At 57.1% G+C, this 15,566-nt stretch overlaps 1 protein-coding gene across 5 annotated transcripts in view; it reads left to right on the plus strand.

The window, feature by feature from the left end:
- RCOR1 (REST corepressor 1) overlaps positions 1-4,984 on the plus strand; it is a 100,674-nt gene extending 95,690 nt beyond the window's left edge. For all 5 annotated transcript variants that reach the window (XM_051834874.3, XM_089322744.1, XM_089322742.1 and 2 more), the window contains one exon: positions 1,179-4,984. In XM_051834874.3, coding sequence (XP_051690834.3) covers positions 1,179-1,220 — 42 coding nt within the window. In that variant the 3' untranslated portion in view covers positions 1,221-4,984. The remainder of the gene's footprint in view (positions 1-1,178) is intronic.
- Positions 4,985-15,566: the final 10,582 nt, after the last annotated feature.

Consider the following 15,566-nt stretch of genomic DNA (forward strand, 5'->3'; position numbering starts at 1 on the left):
GCAACATCAGAAGGAAACAGGGGAGTGGTGTGACCTGGCACGTCATTAATGCATAGCCTTTTTATCTGCTTTTGAAGTGGTTTAAAGTCCTCCCCTCAGATTTCTCGAGTCTCTTTGCTACTCTGCCACCATCTGTTGTCTGTTCTCTGTGTTTTAGTCTGTAGAAGGAAGTCGATCTGTTAGGATCACCACGTTCCTATGTCCCTGGGCCTGAGTGGGTATGTGAGAGCCCTAGCGTCCTGTCAGTGCTCGGACGATGGAGTTTTGTCTTTCCCAGCCTTTTTCCCCAAGGAGTCCCATCAGCCAAGCTTGGAGCCCACTGATGCTCTGTCTGGGATTTTAGGTATTAGGCAAAACAGAACAGGAGGAGCACGTCAGAATCTCCAGGGGTTCGGCAAGTATGATGGCCTGTTGGTGGCATTGATTTCCTCCACTTGTCAGAGTAGCGCCAGGACAGTGACCTTTTGTGGTCAGAGCCCTATGGGGGACAGACCTCACATCCTGCCTCGCACTTGGCATGGCCACGGAGGCATGCTCTCAGCTGACCGTGGGGTTGGAGATAGCAGTCCTCACCTGCAGTCGGGTGCTGGCGTGAACGAGCAGCTGGATGGAGAACTGGTTTCTGGCGCTGCCTCGTAGCCCAGGCAGGTCCCTGGCAGTGACAGCACGAAGGTCGTAGGGACCTCAGACGAGACTTGGCTCCGGGTCCAGGAGCAGCTTAGAAAAATGGAGTCAGGGATTGAGCAACTCCCTTGTGGCTTTCAAAGAAGACCCTTGAGCAAGCGTGTTCCGGGCTCCGGCAGGAACCACAGCTGTCCGTTGGGTGCCAGGGGTTCCAGCCTCCCACTGGCAGGAGGGGCGATGCCGGTCACGCATACCTGAGCCAGGCCCTCCTCAGCTAACTTTTTTGCCTCTTGTGACCTCAGCACTGCTGTTGTGTATATTCTACATGTGAGGAAACTGGAGCTCAACAGGAACTGGTAACTTGTCCTAGGTCACAGTGCCAAGAAGTCCTGGACCGTGGCGTGAGTGGGGGCACCTAGCCCTAGCGCCACCCTCGCATCTACCTTTAGGGCCCACGGGCCTGAGTATGGAACGCTTGCCCCAGGTCTCAGCCTTCAGGGAGCCACTGCTGCTGCTCTCTCCCTGCTCACTGACCCTTTCTCTTTGCTCTCCAGGCGGCTTCTGTTCTTGACGTCAGATACGCCTCTGCCTCCTGAGAAACGCTGGTGGCTCTGCACACTGGGTGTGGACTGCTGTGCTGTCCAGGAAATCAGGTATTACGACATCACCTCGCCATCTGCATCACTTCTCTGTGGACAAGCAGCTATTACCAAAAAGGCACACACTCCCAGGCCTCTGCTGCATCTGCCTTAATTCCCTGCTCGGTCCTCGATGGCGGCACCACTTCCCAGAGAGCCCTGTCGCCTCTCAAACGCTGCCTGCGTGCTGGGACTCCCACCGCCCGCACTCCTCCTGGGGCCCGGGCTGCACCTCCGCAGTCGGAGCGCCTCCCGGTCAGCAGCTTCAGAACGGGCGGTCTCCTCAGAAGGCACGGCTCTGCTCCCGCATGGCCTGCGCGTCTGCTCTCTGCACAATGTCATTTTCGGAGTGACTGAGACCCTGTTGGCCTTCTAGAAAGTTTCTCTTGTTCTTTGTGAGCAGCCAGTGGCGCGGCGTCACACTTCTGTGGCCGTCATAGTGTGTCGGCAGACTGCAGCGTGCCCTGTGTCGTGCCAAGGTCTGATAGGTCTCGCATTGCCCCACATGTAGGGTGTCATGATGGTCTCTGCGTTTAGTTGGCTTAAATCTCTGCCCTCCTCCTCCTTCCCGAGGGGTCCAAAGCTATCCATAGCAGCAGCCCTTGGGCGTCTGGCTGGCGGGAACGCGAGCCAGTGCTTTCTGCCTTCAGCTTTCAGCCCCATCTCTTCCTGATGCCCGACCGCCACCACCACTCAACTCCAAGAGATTCGGTCCCTGCCCCTCTACCTGGTGCTGGTACATCGGACTCGGTGCCTTCTCCTCTGGCAACCACGTTACCACCCTCTTCTGTTCTAGCGCCTCATTTCTTCTGTAAGGTTTATTGCTTGCCAAAGATGACATCACTGAGATTAGGAGACAGGGGAGAGCTTCTGCAGTTTCTAGCAGAGTGCACATTTTGAATGTGGGTTAGCTCGTAAATGCTGTTAGGATCGCTGGGGACGGTTTTACAAAAGCTCCGTGTGGTCTGCACCGTCGCCCTGGTCTGCCTGGCCCGCTCCGTGCCCTCCGTGCGTCCTTCATGTTCAGTGTGACTGCACCACACCCCCCTCTCTTCTAGTATTAGCACAGGAAAGAGAAGTGATCGATGTGTCGGTCTCACGACAGCACGATGAAAAGACACTCTACAAAGTGGTATGGGATGCCTTTTGGTTCGATTGGGAACACGTAGAATTTTCTGGTAAATGTTGTGAGACATCAGCTTCACCTCTGCTCTCAGACCGTGGGCCTGCCGGGGGCTGTGTGTGGAGCACACATCCCACCATAGCCCGCCCCGCACTAGTGTGTTAAAGTAGCTTTTGTTGTTTGCATCAAATACTTTTTTCTGCTTTCAATACCAAAAAGAAAAAAATGCAGATGCTTTAAGGCATAACCAGAATTCTCAAGAATTTTAAATATGCAATTAGATGTGCTGTGTTTTGACTCCACGCACCTTGCTCTTTGTTTTTATAAGTCAGCTGATTTTCTCTTTAGAAAGAGGGCCAGCTAGAAACCTTAAGTTTTTCGGAATTGTGCATTCTTTTTTAGAAGTTTGGAGAAAGGTCACTCAATGGGGAGAGGACAGTGGACTTTCCTGCCTCTCGCCACCTTGTTCCTGCACGAGGCGTCTGTTGGGCCAGGAAAGCCTGTGTTGAGCAGCTTCAGGAGGCCCCAGCTCACTGTTCGTACCTGGTGACAGGGTAGCAAGGTACCACTAGTACCAGGGTAGGGCGGCCTGTGTCACCGGAAGCCTGCGGGGTGACTGGAAGCCGGCAGGGCAGACGTGGAGGGAGCCGGCCTGCGTCAGGGGACCCGGAGGCGTGGACTGAAGCCATAGGTCCCGTCCTGTTCAGCAGAAGCCTCCAGCAGTTGCTGCAGTGGGTTCCTCCCTCTGCCAGCAGCTGTTGTCCCTGCTCACACCCAGGCTCTTCCCTGGGGACTGGGTCCGCTCTGGCAGCACCTGGAGGCTCAGTGCCTGTCCCTGGGCAGTATGGCAAGTAGAGCGACAGTGCCGGCAGTCCCCTGTCTCTGCACGACCCTGTCCTTGGCGCTTGAGATCACAGCAGCCGACTCCAGGCTCCCCGAGAGCGCGTGCGGTCCTGCCACTGAGGGGAAGAGGTGCTGTGCCCGCCTGCCTGCCGTAGTTGCTTCCTGAACAAGATAGCACTGTGTTTTAGACTTCTTTTCTTTACACTGTCCTTGCAATGATGTAAATGCGAGAAATCACTTAGCTTAAAAAGCTAAATGGTTTGGTCTTATTTATGTGAAGACTTTTTAACATATCAAGATTAGGTGCATTGGCAGGTAGTGTTTGGGGTTGATGACTGCTTCAGATGGAATGTTCACGTAAGCATTGTCTTCTTTAAAATTATCAATGTGAATGTCATAATTATATATTTTTGTGGGAAATTTCTCCTAAGTATAAGTTATTGTGCAAAGTATAGTAACATTGACGCAAATAATAGTTTAACTTTTAGTTTAGAAACCCTAAAAGATATAAATTGTGTTGCATATGCATTAAAAGTTTGTTTTATTTAATTTTATGTAGATGTGTAAAATGTTAGGTAAAAGTTGTTTTCACTTTTCCATTTAAACACCTTTTTACTTGAATACCGTGTTGACTGGTCTGCGACCGTGATCCGCTCAGTAACAGCTCGGGTGACACCAGTGGTGGCGCGCAGGCGGGGCCGGGTAGGCAGGAGCCAGGGCTAGTGGCTTGCACCCCTTGCCTTGTCTTGGCGGGTCTGTCGAGACGCCATCCTCACGGTGACTGGTGGCTCCGCCTGTAACACCCTTTGACGGCCACAAACTTGTAATCGAGACACGAAGGTGAAAAGCAGCTGAGTTTTCAAATCTTGCTGTGGTGGACGACTCTGCAGCTTTCTGTTCCTCTAAGTTCCTCAAATGCCACACGCCACTGTCAGCGTGTTCCTTGTCACTTTAAATTCCAACAATGCCCTGTGTTTGTCTTTCTAAATAGCAGATGTACTCTTGGTATAATTGCACACCAAAAATAAGCCAAACAGTGCATTACACTAACTGGACCCTGCTTTTCCGTGAGCGAAGGAAGGACGGAGCCAGCTTCCACGAGAGCCACTTTCCCTCGCGTCCAGCCTGTTGCTCAGTGTCGCGACCCAAGACCCAGCTCCCCCTCGGGTTGACTCCCGGGAGCCGGGCGGCCTGGCTCGCTGGCCTCGTGCCGCGCGCGGCCGCGCCCTGGGTCTGCGGTTCTCCCAGACTGCGGTGAAGCACAATCGCAGCTACAGTCAGAAGAAGGAAGGTCAGTCCAGTCTATGCACGTTGTAAATAGTGAGTGTTTACAGGCGCCGCCTCGAGACGAGATCTGTACTGGAGTGGATAGGATCCCATTATGTAGACTTACCAATTTTGCTAAGTGCTTTTTAGATTGCTTAAAATTTTTTCAAGATTTTAAAAGATGTATAAGGTTAAGTTTGCAAATATAATGGAAATGCTGTATATCTTTTGAAGTGATAAAATCCACGTTGGAATTTTAAAGAAAATACATTGTAATAATGCCGTTGTAAGTAATATTTTAATGTCTGCCTGTTTTCTACTTCAGCACACTCATTGTGGTGAACGTTCATAGCATTATAATTGCTTAGCCATTGAATGATAACATTTGTTAGTGGAGATTAGAAACTTTATTTGTGAAAATCTGCAGAGTTCATTTTCTATTTCCAGTATTTGCTGAAGTTAAATAAAAATTTTCAAGCCATTGCAGTAACAGATGCGAAATGAGAGCGCCTTCTGCACGCCGGCTCCAGCCAGGCTCCCCAGCCCTGCCGCAGAGGAGGGGAGGGGGTGCATGGCGGGGTTCCTGCAGGCGTCAGCCCACTTGCCCTAGACCCTGTGGAAACAGCGACTCCCTCTGAGCCATCAGCGTTGCCCGCACTGTGTTGTCCTCCACGCGTGCTTGGCGTCCTGTGCGATGCAGGGGCCACCGTGTTTGTGACAGTTGGGCTTCACTGCAATGGGTCAGGGAGATGAATTTTCAGTAGTTTCTCTTTTTTCTTTCTCTCTTTTTTTTTCCAGCATAGCCAGGCTTTGACTTGACCTTTGGAGGCTGGTCTGCCCCTGGCCCCTGGACTGTGGTCTCTGGCTAACCAGGAGTGGCCCCGTCCTAGCGTCTGTGACGTTCTCTTTCTGAGTGGGAATGGAGGATTTAATTAGATTACTGCTATGAAAGCCCGTGTCCCAGATGCGCATGCCCCAGACAGAATGGACAGTTGGTGGATGGACTGCGTCCCGCGGCAGGGCTGGCTGCGCAGAGCTGACGCGGTAGAGGAAACAGCCTCTTCCCAGGCCAGCAGTGCCTCAAGAGCGTCTGGGAGGGAGACCCGGGCTGCCTGTGTCCTACAGAGCACCTGTCCTGGAGCCAGGCTTGCAGGAGGGGCGACATCTCCTGGCTTAGCTGGAGCGGCCACCAGGATCTGTCCTAGGGAGCTGGATTGTAGTGGAGAGCAGGGAGAGCAAGTGCCGTGGCAGACTCTGGGCTTCCTACCAGGAGACGGGAGGGAGAAGGAAAGGATGGGGGGGCAGGGCCGACCTGCGGCGCCTGCATCCATGTGGGTGCGGTTCAATCCCTGCCGCGTTACTCCCATCCAGCTTCCTGCTGATGTAGCGCAGAAGCAGCAGCAGACCTCCCGGGTGCTCGCTCCCTGCCACCCACGTGGGAGACCTGGGTGGAGCTCCAGACTCTCGGCTTCGGCCTGGCCCAGCCCTGGCCTCTGCAGCCATTTAGGGAGTGAATTAGTGATTGAAAGTCAATCTCTGGCCGGCACCGCGGCTCACTAGGCTAATCCTCCGCCTAGCGGCGCCGGCACACCGGGTTCTAGTCCCGGTCGGGGCGCCGGGTTCTGTCTCAGTTGCCCCTCTTCCAGGCCAACTCTCTGCTGTGGCCAGAGAGTGCAGTGGAGGATGGCCCAAGTGCTTGGGCCCTGCACCCCATGGGAGACCAGGAGAAGCACCTGGCTCCTGCCATCGGATCAGCGCGGTGCACCAGCCGCAGCGGCCATTGTGGGGTGAAGCAATGGAAAAAGGAAGATCTTTGTCTCTCTCTCTCACTGTCCACTCTGCCTGTCAAAAAATAAAAATAAAAAATAAAAAATAAAAAAAAGAAAGTCAGCCGGCGCCACGGCTCAATAGGCTAACCCTCCACCTGGCAGCGCCGGCACACCGGGTTCTAGTCCCGGTCGGGGCGCCGGATTCTGTCCCAGTTGCCCCTCTTCCAGGCCAGCTCTCTGCTGTGGCCCGGGAGTGCAGTGGAGGATGGCCCAAGTGCTTGGGCCCTGCACCCCATGGGAGACCAGGAGAAGCACCTGATCCTGCCATCGGATCAGCGCGGTGCGCTGGCTGCAGCGCGCCAGCTGTGGCGGCCATTGGAGGGTGAACCAACGGCAAAGGAAGACCTTTCTCTCTCTCTCACTGTCCACTCTGCCTGTCAAAAAAAAAAAAAAAAAAAAAAAAAAAGTCAATCTCTGTCTCTTGTCTGTCTCTCTCTCTGCCTTTCAGAAAAAAAGATGGGGAATGAAAGGTCATGCCTAAGATGGACAGTTGTCAAGGGTCCACTGCCTTGAGCTGGGGGGGCAAGGGAGGTGTCTAGCCTGGCACGACTTGAGTGTGTGGTAGCGCAGCTGGGCGGGGGACAAGTCACGGGGCTTGAAGGCAAGGCCTCTGACTAAGGGAGAAGGATTCGTGTGTCTCTGAGGGTCACCTCTTGTGTCTTACTCCACACGGTCTTGGCCCCCGCTGCAGCCCTGGCTTTCAGGTGTGTGCTCCCACATGGGAGGCCACACTAGACCGCGGATGTGCAGTCCCCTGGGCCACCCTCCGAGCTGTGCCGCAGTCAGCCAGCCCGCTCAGCACTGCAGCTTTGTACGTGTCCCTAACCTGTCTCACTTCCTTTTTTTTTTTTTTTTTTTTTCCCTTTTTGACGGGCAGAGTGGACAGAGAGAAAGGTCTTCCTTTGCCATTGGTTCACTCTCCAATGGCTGCCTCGGCCAGTGCGCTGCGGCCAACGCATCGCACTGATCCGAAGGCAGGAGCCAGGTACTTCTCCTGGTCTCCCATGGGGTGCAGGGCCCAAGCACTTGGGCCATCCTCCACTGCACTCCCGGGCCACAGCAGAGAGCTGGCCTGGAAGAGGAGCAACCAGGACAGAATCTGGCACCCCGACCGGGACTAGAACCCGGTGTGCCGGCGCCGCAGGTGGAGGATTAGCCTAGTGAGCCGCAGCGCCGGCACCTGTCTCACTTCTGCCTCCCCTCTCCCATTCCCTGTGATCACATTTAAAGTTGAACCACTGGACACAAGCCCTCACGCCCTTGTGGAATCTGGGCCAGGCCAGCACATGCACATGGGACCCGTTTCTCTGCTCGCTGTCAGGCCTGGTCATCGTGGTGTCTTCTGCTGAAGGGGTTCTTTTGGAGAGCCTCGACTGCTGATCCCGCAGGAATGGTGACAGCGCCGCTGTTCAACTGCCAGTTGTGTGGCTTCCTGTCAGCCTTACGTCCAGCGCGCGCAGACACTTGAGAGCTGGCGTGCAGCTCAGGCTGCCGGCCGGGGGCCGTGAGCTCTGACGGGCCGCCTCTGCAGCTGCTCCCAGCTCGGGGCGTGGAGCTAAGACTTGGGCCAAGACTAGTTTGTGGGTGGTCCTGACATCCTCTAAGACATAACCAAAGTACCTGGTCTAAAGGGCAGACGGTAAAGAGTTGGCTCCCTGTCTTCTGACCCTTCCTCTCTGCCAGCAGCTGCTGCCAGTCCAAGACAGTCGACGTGGGTGTGCACGTGGTCTTGGCGCACGCACACAGCACACTGCACACACTGCTCTGGGCCTTGCTTGTTGCTGACAAGCCTGTGTCTCCATCTTTCTGTGTTAGCAGGGCCAAGTTGCTTATTCTTTCCCGCTGGCCTCATGGTGGTCCAGGTACAGCTGTAGCCGACATCCATGGCCGGGCCTCACGGTGTCAGTGTGCCGTCAGCTTCCTGGTTTTGTCCACGCGCTGCTGCGGTTGTGAGATGAATACCGAGGACTGGTGTTTCTGGACCGAGAGATGTGTCCATTTGTTGAGATTTGATGCCCACCACCCAGCTGCCTTTCGCAGGGGCTGCGCTGCGGCCGTTTTCACTTCTGATGCTGTGGTTGGAGGGCCCTCGGGTGGGCAGGCTGCCTGTGAGTGCCCCGAGGTCAGGACTGCCAGCATTCCCTGGGTTCCCAGAGCCAGTGACGATAGGATCCAAGGCTGGCTGAAGGAACGGGAACTCGGATGCATGGAGGAGGAAAAATAAATGTCTGCCGGCTTTGGGCTGGAGGGTCGGGGCCCCGAGAGGACTGACATCTGACTCCCAGCAGCGGGGGCCAAGGTTGGCGATGGATGGATAGCCAGAGAGGCCTGAGCAAATCCTGCGGTCAGCCATGTCGGTTGTGGCTGCCCAGTTGCCCGGAGACGAGGTTTAAGCTGAAGGTGTGCTCCCGGTGGGCTTCAAGGAGGCTGGGGTCTGGATCCCGGCTTTTGCGTCCTCTCCTTCCCGCCTGTACTCGGTGCCCCTCTGCTCCCGCCCCCAGCCTGCCTGTCACGGAGCTGGCTGGCCAATCCCTGGGAGCAAGTGGACAGACGCCTTCCGCGGAGCCGCAGGCGGGGCTGCCAGGAGCCGCTGAGAAGCGGGACGCTGTCCAGGAGGTGACGGGAAGGAGCAGCTGCCAGCCCGGGCGTGGGGTGCACCTCCCTGCGCCCTGTGGGTTAGGGCCCCCAGCACTGTGAGCAGGTGAGAGGGCTGTGGCGGCGAGGAATGGATGGGTGGGGTGCAGTGCACCCTGGGACGCGAGGTTCAGGCTGCAGAGAAGGATGGAGCCTGGGTGCCGCCTGCGTCTCCCGGCTCGCGGGCCCCTCAGCGGAGGAAGCTACAGGCTTGGAAGGAGAGTCTGAGCTCTTACTGGGAGGCTTGGACACCCCCTTCTCTTCCAGGGCTGACCGCAGAGACCACCTGGAAGCCCCGCCCACACTCTGCCCGGGATGGAGAGGGCACAGCTGTGCAGGCAGCCCAGGCCAGCAGCAGCAGCGTCTTGCTGCCCCCACGCCAGGGGCACACCGCGGCCTGTGCATCAGCGCCTTTTTCAGAACTGCAATGCTCTCCCTACTGGTCCTTCTTCCTCCGCGCCACACCGTCGTCGCCTTCCCGCAGCGGGCCGCAGTGGCCTCGGGCTGGAGTATTTTCCAGCTCTGTGAAGCCAGATCCTTCCTGGCTAGAGCCGGGGGCTTGGGTTACGGCCCTGAATGAGTGACGTTAGGCAAGGGGCTCCCTCCCTGTCCCTCTGGGTGCCCTGGTGAGGTGACCGCCCAACCCCCTCCCAAATGACAGGTAAATCGCTGAGAGAAGAGGGTAACGAGCTGTCGTTGAAGGAAACACTGATTTTTTATTTTTTTTATTTTTTATTTATTTATTTATTTATTTTTTGACAGGCAGAGTGGACAGTGAGAGAGAGAGACAGGTGAGAAAGGTCTTCCTTTGCCGTTGGTTCACCCTCCAATGGCCGCCGCGGCCGGCGCGCTGCGGCCGGCGCACCGCGCTGATCCGATGGCAGGAGCCAGGAGCCAGGTGCTTTTCCTGGTCTCCCATGGGGTGCAGGGCCCAAGCACCTGGGCCATCCTCCACTGCACTCCCTGGCCACAGCAGAGGGCTGGCCTGGAAGAGGGGCAACCGGGACAGAATCTGGCGCCCCGACCGGGACTAGAACCCGGTGTGCCGGCGCCGCTAGGCGGAGGATTAGCCTAGTGAGCTGCGGCGCCGGCCAAAACACTGATTTTTTAAAGATGCTCGGAGAAGTGAAGGCAGGCATGGAGACAGCCGAGACGCGCGGACAGCGTGAAAGACCGACAAAGGTGCAGGAAGCTGAGCGACCCGAGAGTGGCCGTAGAACTGGGCTGGCCTTGCCCCGCAGCAGGTCAGGGGCTGCTTGGGTCTCCTGCATCGCGTGGCACGGTGTCTGGGCTCAGTGCCGGCTCCTCTGCTTCCAGGCCGTCCTCCTAGCGGTGCACGTGCCAGGAGGCAGCAGGTGACGGCTCGCGTCCGTTAGTCCCTGCCACCCACACGGGAGGCCTGGGCACAGGTCTGCCCTCTGGCTTCAGCCTGGTCCTGCCCTGGCTGGTGCAACCGTTTGGAGAGTGAACCAGTGGATGGGAGGCGGATCTCGTTGTCTCTCTGCCTTTCAAATAAATCTTTAAAAAGTGCATATGTCTTAAGTAGAAATTCACGAGAGGGATTCAACAGCAGACTGGAGGAGTCACAAGAAAGAACAGGAAGATGGGAAAAGGGAAACCGCGGAATCCGAGGAACAGGAGAGAAGCGTGCCCGGAGCCTCCGCAGCCGCCGGCAGGCGCGTGCGTCTCGGCAGTCGTGGAGGGAAGCACGGGATGTACCGGCAGAGGGATTCTTTGAAGGAATAACAGGCCTTGACTTCAGAGTATGGTGGACGACATGAATGGAAATGCTCACACAGATCAAGGCCGGCACCAAGAGCCACCCCATGAGGCCAGAAAACCAAGCCCACGAAGCTCCTTGGGGGCGGGAGCGCAGAGCGGCCTGGCAGCTGCAGGTGCCGGGGAGGGCTCATCGCAGACCTTGTGCCCAAAAGCACAGACTGCAGCTGAGAACCCTGTGCGGATGCTGATGAGGCCCCCGTGCACTGGAACCGCCTTCGGCACACCCGCAGCCCGCTCTAGTCTGCTTGCCGTCGGGTGCCGCTGCCCCGCATCTCCTGAGAGTCCTGTGCCCCCACAGCCATCGCAGGGAGATTTTATTGAATGGCTCGCTTCCACAGCACCATCAAGCAGAAAAGCAGCAGGCCGTCCTAAGCCAGCAGTAAAGACCAGAGCAAGCGACAGCCCGCGGTCACTGAAGCGCGCCCGTAGCACCACTCTGTTTTCTTCAGCAGTCGAGAGACATTTTTAAAATTTACTTTAAAAATAAAGATGTATTTATTTATTTGAGAGGCAGAGGCAGAGAGACAGAAAGAGAGGCCTTCCATCCTTTGGTTCACTCCCCAGATGACCCCAGCAGCTGGTGCTGCGCCAATCTGAAGCCAGGAGCTTCTTCCAGTCTCCCACGTGGGTGCAGGGGCCCAAGGACTTGGGCCATCTTCCATTGCTTTCCCAGGCCTCAGCAGAGAGCTGGATCGAAGTGGAGCAGCTGGAACTTGAACCAGCACCCATATGGGATGCTGGCACGCAGACAGCAGCTTTACCCACTACGCCACAGTGCCAGCCCCTAGAATATACTCTTAAGTATGATTGAGGCTGGCATAGTGGTTGAAGCCACCGCCTGCGGCACCAGCATCCCCCGTGAGCTCCTGTTCCAGGCCTGGCTGCTGCTCTCTGGATCCAGCTCAAGCGCTTGGGCCCTGCACCCGAGTGGGAGACCCAGAGGAAGCTCCCGGCTTCGGATGGGCGCAGCTCCGGCCTTTGTGGCCATCTGGGGTGTGAATCAGCGTAGAAGACCTTTCTGTTTCTCCCTCTCTCTCTAACTACCTCTCAAATAAATAAATAAATCTTGGTTTTTAATTTCACATTCCTTTTGGAACGTGAGCTAATAGGCGTATGTGGTGGCACACAGTATCAGCAGGTGTAATTTTGTGACATCAGGGACTGAGGAGTGGGGATGGAGCTGGAATTCAATAGCAGGAGAACAAATAACCTTGTTGTACAAAAGGAAAGAAGACAGGCACAGGCTTTGCTCATGGTCCAGGGGCCGCAAGTGTGCGGACCAGTGCTGGGTGTTCCCTGTCTGTCGCCAGGGAAGTGCAGGCTGGAGCCCCAGGCCTCACTTCGCACCTGCAGGATGGCAGCCATGGGCGGGAAGTGAGTCTAGAGCCAGCACAGTACACAGCCAGAATGTGGGAGGCGGCAGCAGTGTCCACTGCAGCCCTGTCCAGTCACCCAGGGGGCGTGTCCACTGTGCCCCGCCTTTAAAGGAAGGTCTGCAGCGGCATCAGGCGCAGCAGGTTAAGCCACTTGGGACACCTGCATCCCGCATCAGAGTGTTGGTCCGAGCCCTGGCTGCTCCACTCCTGATCCAGCTCCCTGCCATTGACTTTGCCTCAAATAATATCTTAAAAATGTGGTTTAGGGCCAGCGCTGTGGTGCAGTGGGTTAACGGCCTGGCCTGAAGTGCTGGCATCCCATGTGGGCACCGGTTTGAGTCCTGGCTGCTCCGTTTCCAATCCAGCTCTCTACTATGGCCTGGGAAAGCAGTGGAGGATGGCCCAGGTGCTTGGGCCCCCGCACCCTCGTGGGAGACCCGGAGGAAGCTCCTGGCTCCTGGCTTCAGATCGGCGCAGCTCTGGCCGTTACAGCCAATTGGGAAGTGAACCAGCAGGTGGAAGACACTCTCTCTCTCTCTCTCTCTCTCTCTCTCTTTCTCTCTGTCTCTTCTCTCAGTAACTCTTTCAAATAAATAAATTAACTAAAAAGGTGACTTGTAGTGAGTTTATAATTTTACTCTGCCTCCCACCTTGGTGTCCTCTGGCGATCCATTTTTAAATAGGAGTTTAGTTTTCTCACACCAGAAGCGTGGCTTGGTCGCCCCTGACCAGCAGGTTTCTGTGCCATACCTACTCAAGCGGCTGCAGCATGGCCCGAGGTAAAACTTGGCGGCTGGCAACGTGGCATAGCAGGTTAAGCTGCCACCTGTGACGCCAGCATCCTGCATCGGGTGCTTCCCAGCTTCTAACTGCGATCCCCACTCGGCTGCCTGCCGTGGCCTGGGGAGGCAGCAGTAGCGGTCCAGGTCCTTGAGCCCCTGCACCCGCGGGAGACCGGGATGGAGTCCCAGCCTCTGGTTCCAGGCTGGCCCAGCCCTGGCTGTTGCAGCCGTTTGGGGAGCGGAATCTGCAGATGGAGACCTCGCCCTTGCTCTCCTTTTCAAATAAATAAATTACTTTAAACCAAACAAACAAGAAAGAGAAAAACCTAGAGGTGGGCCGTATGTAGCACAGTGGTTTGGCCACTGCTCGTGTGGTCCAAATCACATGACCAAGTCCTGGGCTGACGTCCCAGCTCCACTTTGCTGGTAATGGGCACCCGGGTGGCGGTGCTGATGGCCCAGGTAGCTGGGTCCCTGCCGTTACATGGGACACCCAGGTTGATTTCCAGGCTCCCGGCTTCAGCCTGGCCCAGCCCTGGGTGGGAATTCTGGTTATGTGTGTCTTTCCCACTTCCTTTGTCATTTTCAAATAAAATATTTAAATCAGACCACTAAACTTGAAAAACATTTTACAGTTTATTTTCGTTTTATTTGAAACAAAGTCAGTCGGGACTCTGCCACCCATGGGAGCGGCCTGGGTGGATTTTCCAGCTGCCGGCTGCGGCCTGTCCTGGCCCAGCTCTCGGGCATTTGAAGCAGTGGATGGGAGATTTCTTGTGCACGCACGCGCTTGCTTGCTCTCTGAAATAAATAAAAAATGGGCGCTGAGGCCCAGCCGCGTCCATCAGGAATGCGCACAAGATCATCTCTGCCTTTCAGATGAACTGCATTCAGTAAAATGCACCTATCGGAAGGCTTTGGTTTTATAATTGATTTAAGGCTTACGGCAAAACTGAGGGCCAGAGCTCACCTCCATGCCCCGTCCAGAGGCGCGGAGCGCGGCTCTCGGCTCTCGTGTCCCGCAGGACCTCTGCCCTGATGGCCCTGCCCGCCACGGTGGCTCTCGGCGGGCGGGAGCTGGCATCTGGCCCACGAGCCCTGAGGTGGAACGTGAGTCCTGAGCTGCAGGCCTCCCAGCAGGAGGGACACGGTCTCCAGGCCTACCTTTTTCCTCATTCCCCCACGTGGATGGGTGTGGTGTGTGTGCTGCTGGTGTTAGGAACCCAAGTGCTTGGATGAGACCTGGATGGAGTTCCTGGCTTCAGCCTGGCCCAGCCCTGGCTGTTGAGGGCATTTGAGGAGTGAATCGGCACAAGCAGCACTCTGTCTCAAAGGGGGGGAGGGATTCCTGCCCTTGAACCTCATATTCCACGCCGTGGCTGGCTGGCACCCTGCACATCTCCACGGCGCACAGGGCTCCGCTCGCTGGCGCTGTGCCCACCTTCTCCACAGGAGGGAGGGGAGAGACCTCACTGTGGCTTTGATCGCTGCTTGTTGGTGATCGAGGTACGTTATTGAACAAGAAACTGGCACAGGCAACCGTCCAGGGAAGGAGGAGGCTACTGGCGCCTGGGCAGGGAGGCCGTGGGCTTGGGGGCCCGGCAGTCTGCCCAGTGTGCCAGATGTGCCCTGGCCTTGTATCTGGATGTCATGGTGAGGACAGAGGGCTTCAGGGACACCCTGCCCCTGTGCATCCGTCCCCCCCCCGCCCCCGTGTGGGGCTCATGGGAATCTTGCGGCTGCCGACTGAGGGCAGGACCAGCGCCTCAGCCTTTGCTGTCCCTCGCTGCAGCCCTAGAGGGTGCTCACAGGTACTAGACAGACAGTGGCCTGCCGGGGACAGGGCTGGGCTGTGGTCACGTGCTCAGCCCCTAGCTCTGCACCTCCCGGCCTGGGCTGCCCTCTGCCCGGTTCCCAGGTGCCTGGCACTGGGGGTCTTTGTGCTGGGACACGATCCCTGGCAGCACGGGGGACAGTCGCGAGGTGTGATTTTGAAAACAAGCGGTCCGTGTCAGAGTACGGCCCCCCTCCGTCCAGACGCTGGCTGCCTGGCTCCCTGGCTGCTGTGTTGGGGTGACTGGACCTGTAGCCTGCAGAGCTTGTTGCTTCTGAGCCGTTGTGGACGGAGGAGCCACAGACGGGTCTTCCCAGCTGTCCCGGGCACAGGTGCGCCTAGAGAGGCCTTGGCCTCAGACTGGAAGACTCGCCGCTCTCGGGCCTCTGGCCCACTTCATGCCCTCCTCACCCTGCTGGCCTGCCCAGGGGACCTGAGCCAGAGGCCACGTCCAGCCACCCGCCCCCTGCAGCACACCCCGTGGCACGGCGCCCACTGTGGGTGGAGGCAGCGCCCATACGTTAAGGACTGGGCCTGGACAGGCCTCGGCAGGTGTAGCAGGGCCCCCGCTCCAGCTCTGAGGCCCAGGCCCTGTCCTGGGGGCGCGGGGGGCTCAGCCCTCGAGCCTGGCCTGGCCTCTCATCCGGGACATCCTGGAGCTTCCCTCCTTCCCCCCTGCATCTGAGTTGCAGGGTCCCCGGTCCTCCCCTGTGGTCTTTCCTGCACCCCACCCTGCCAGCAGGCCCCCAGCTGGGTGGGGCACCCCACGTCCATTGCTCTGGGGTCTGGCTCCCTCCTGTTCAGTCACCTGCTGTGTGTCCACGTGCAGTGGGTC

Source organism: Oryctolagus cuniculus, chromosome 20 (assembly GCF_051225735.1).
Source record: "Oryctolagus cuniculus isolate XC-2025 breed Fujian yellow rabbit chromosome 20, ASM5122573v1, whole genome shotgun sequence".
Classification (NCBI taxonomy): Eukaryota; Metazoa; Chordata; class Mammalia; order Lagomorpha; family Leporidae; genus Oryctolagus; species Oryctolagus cuniculus.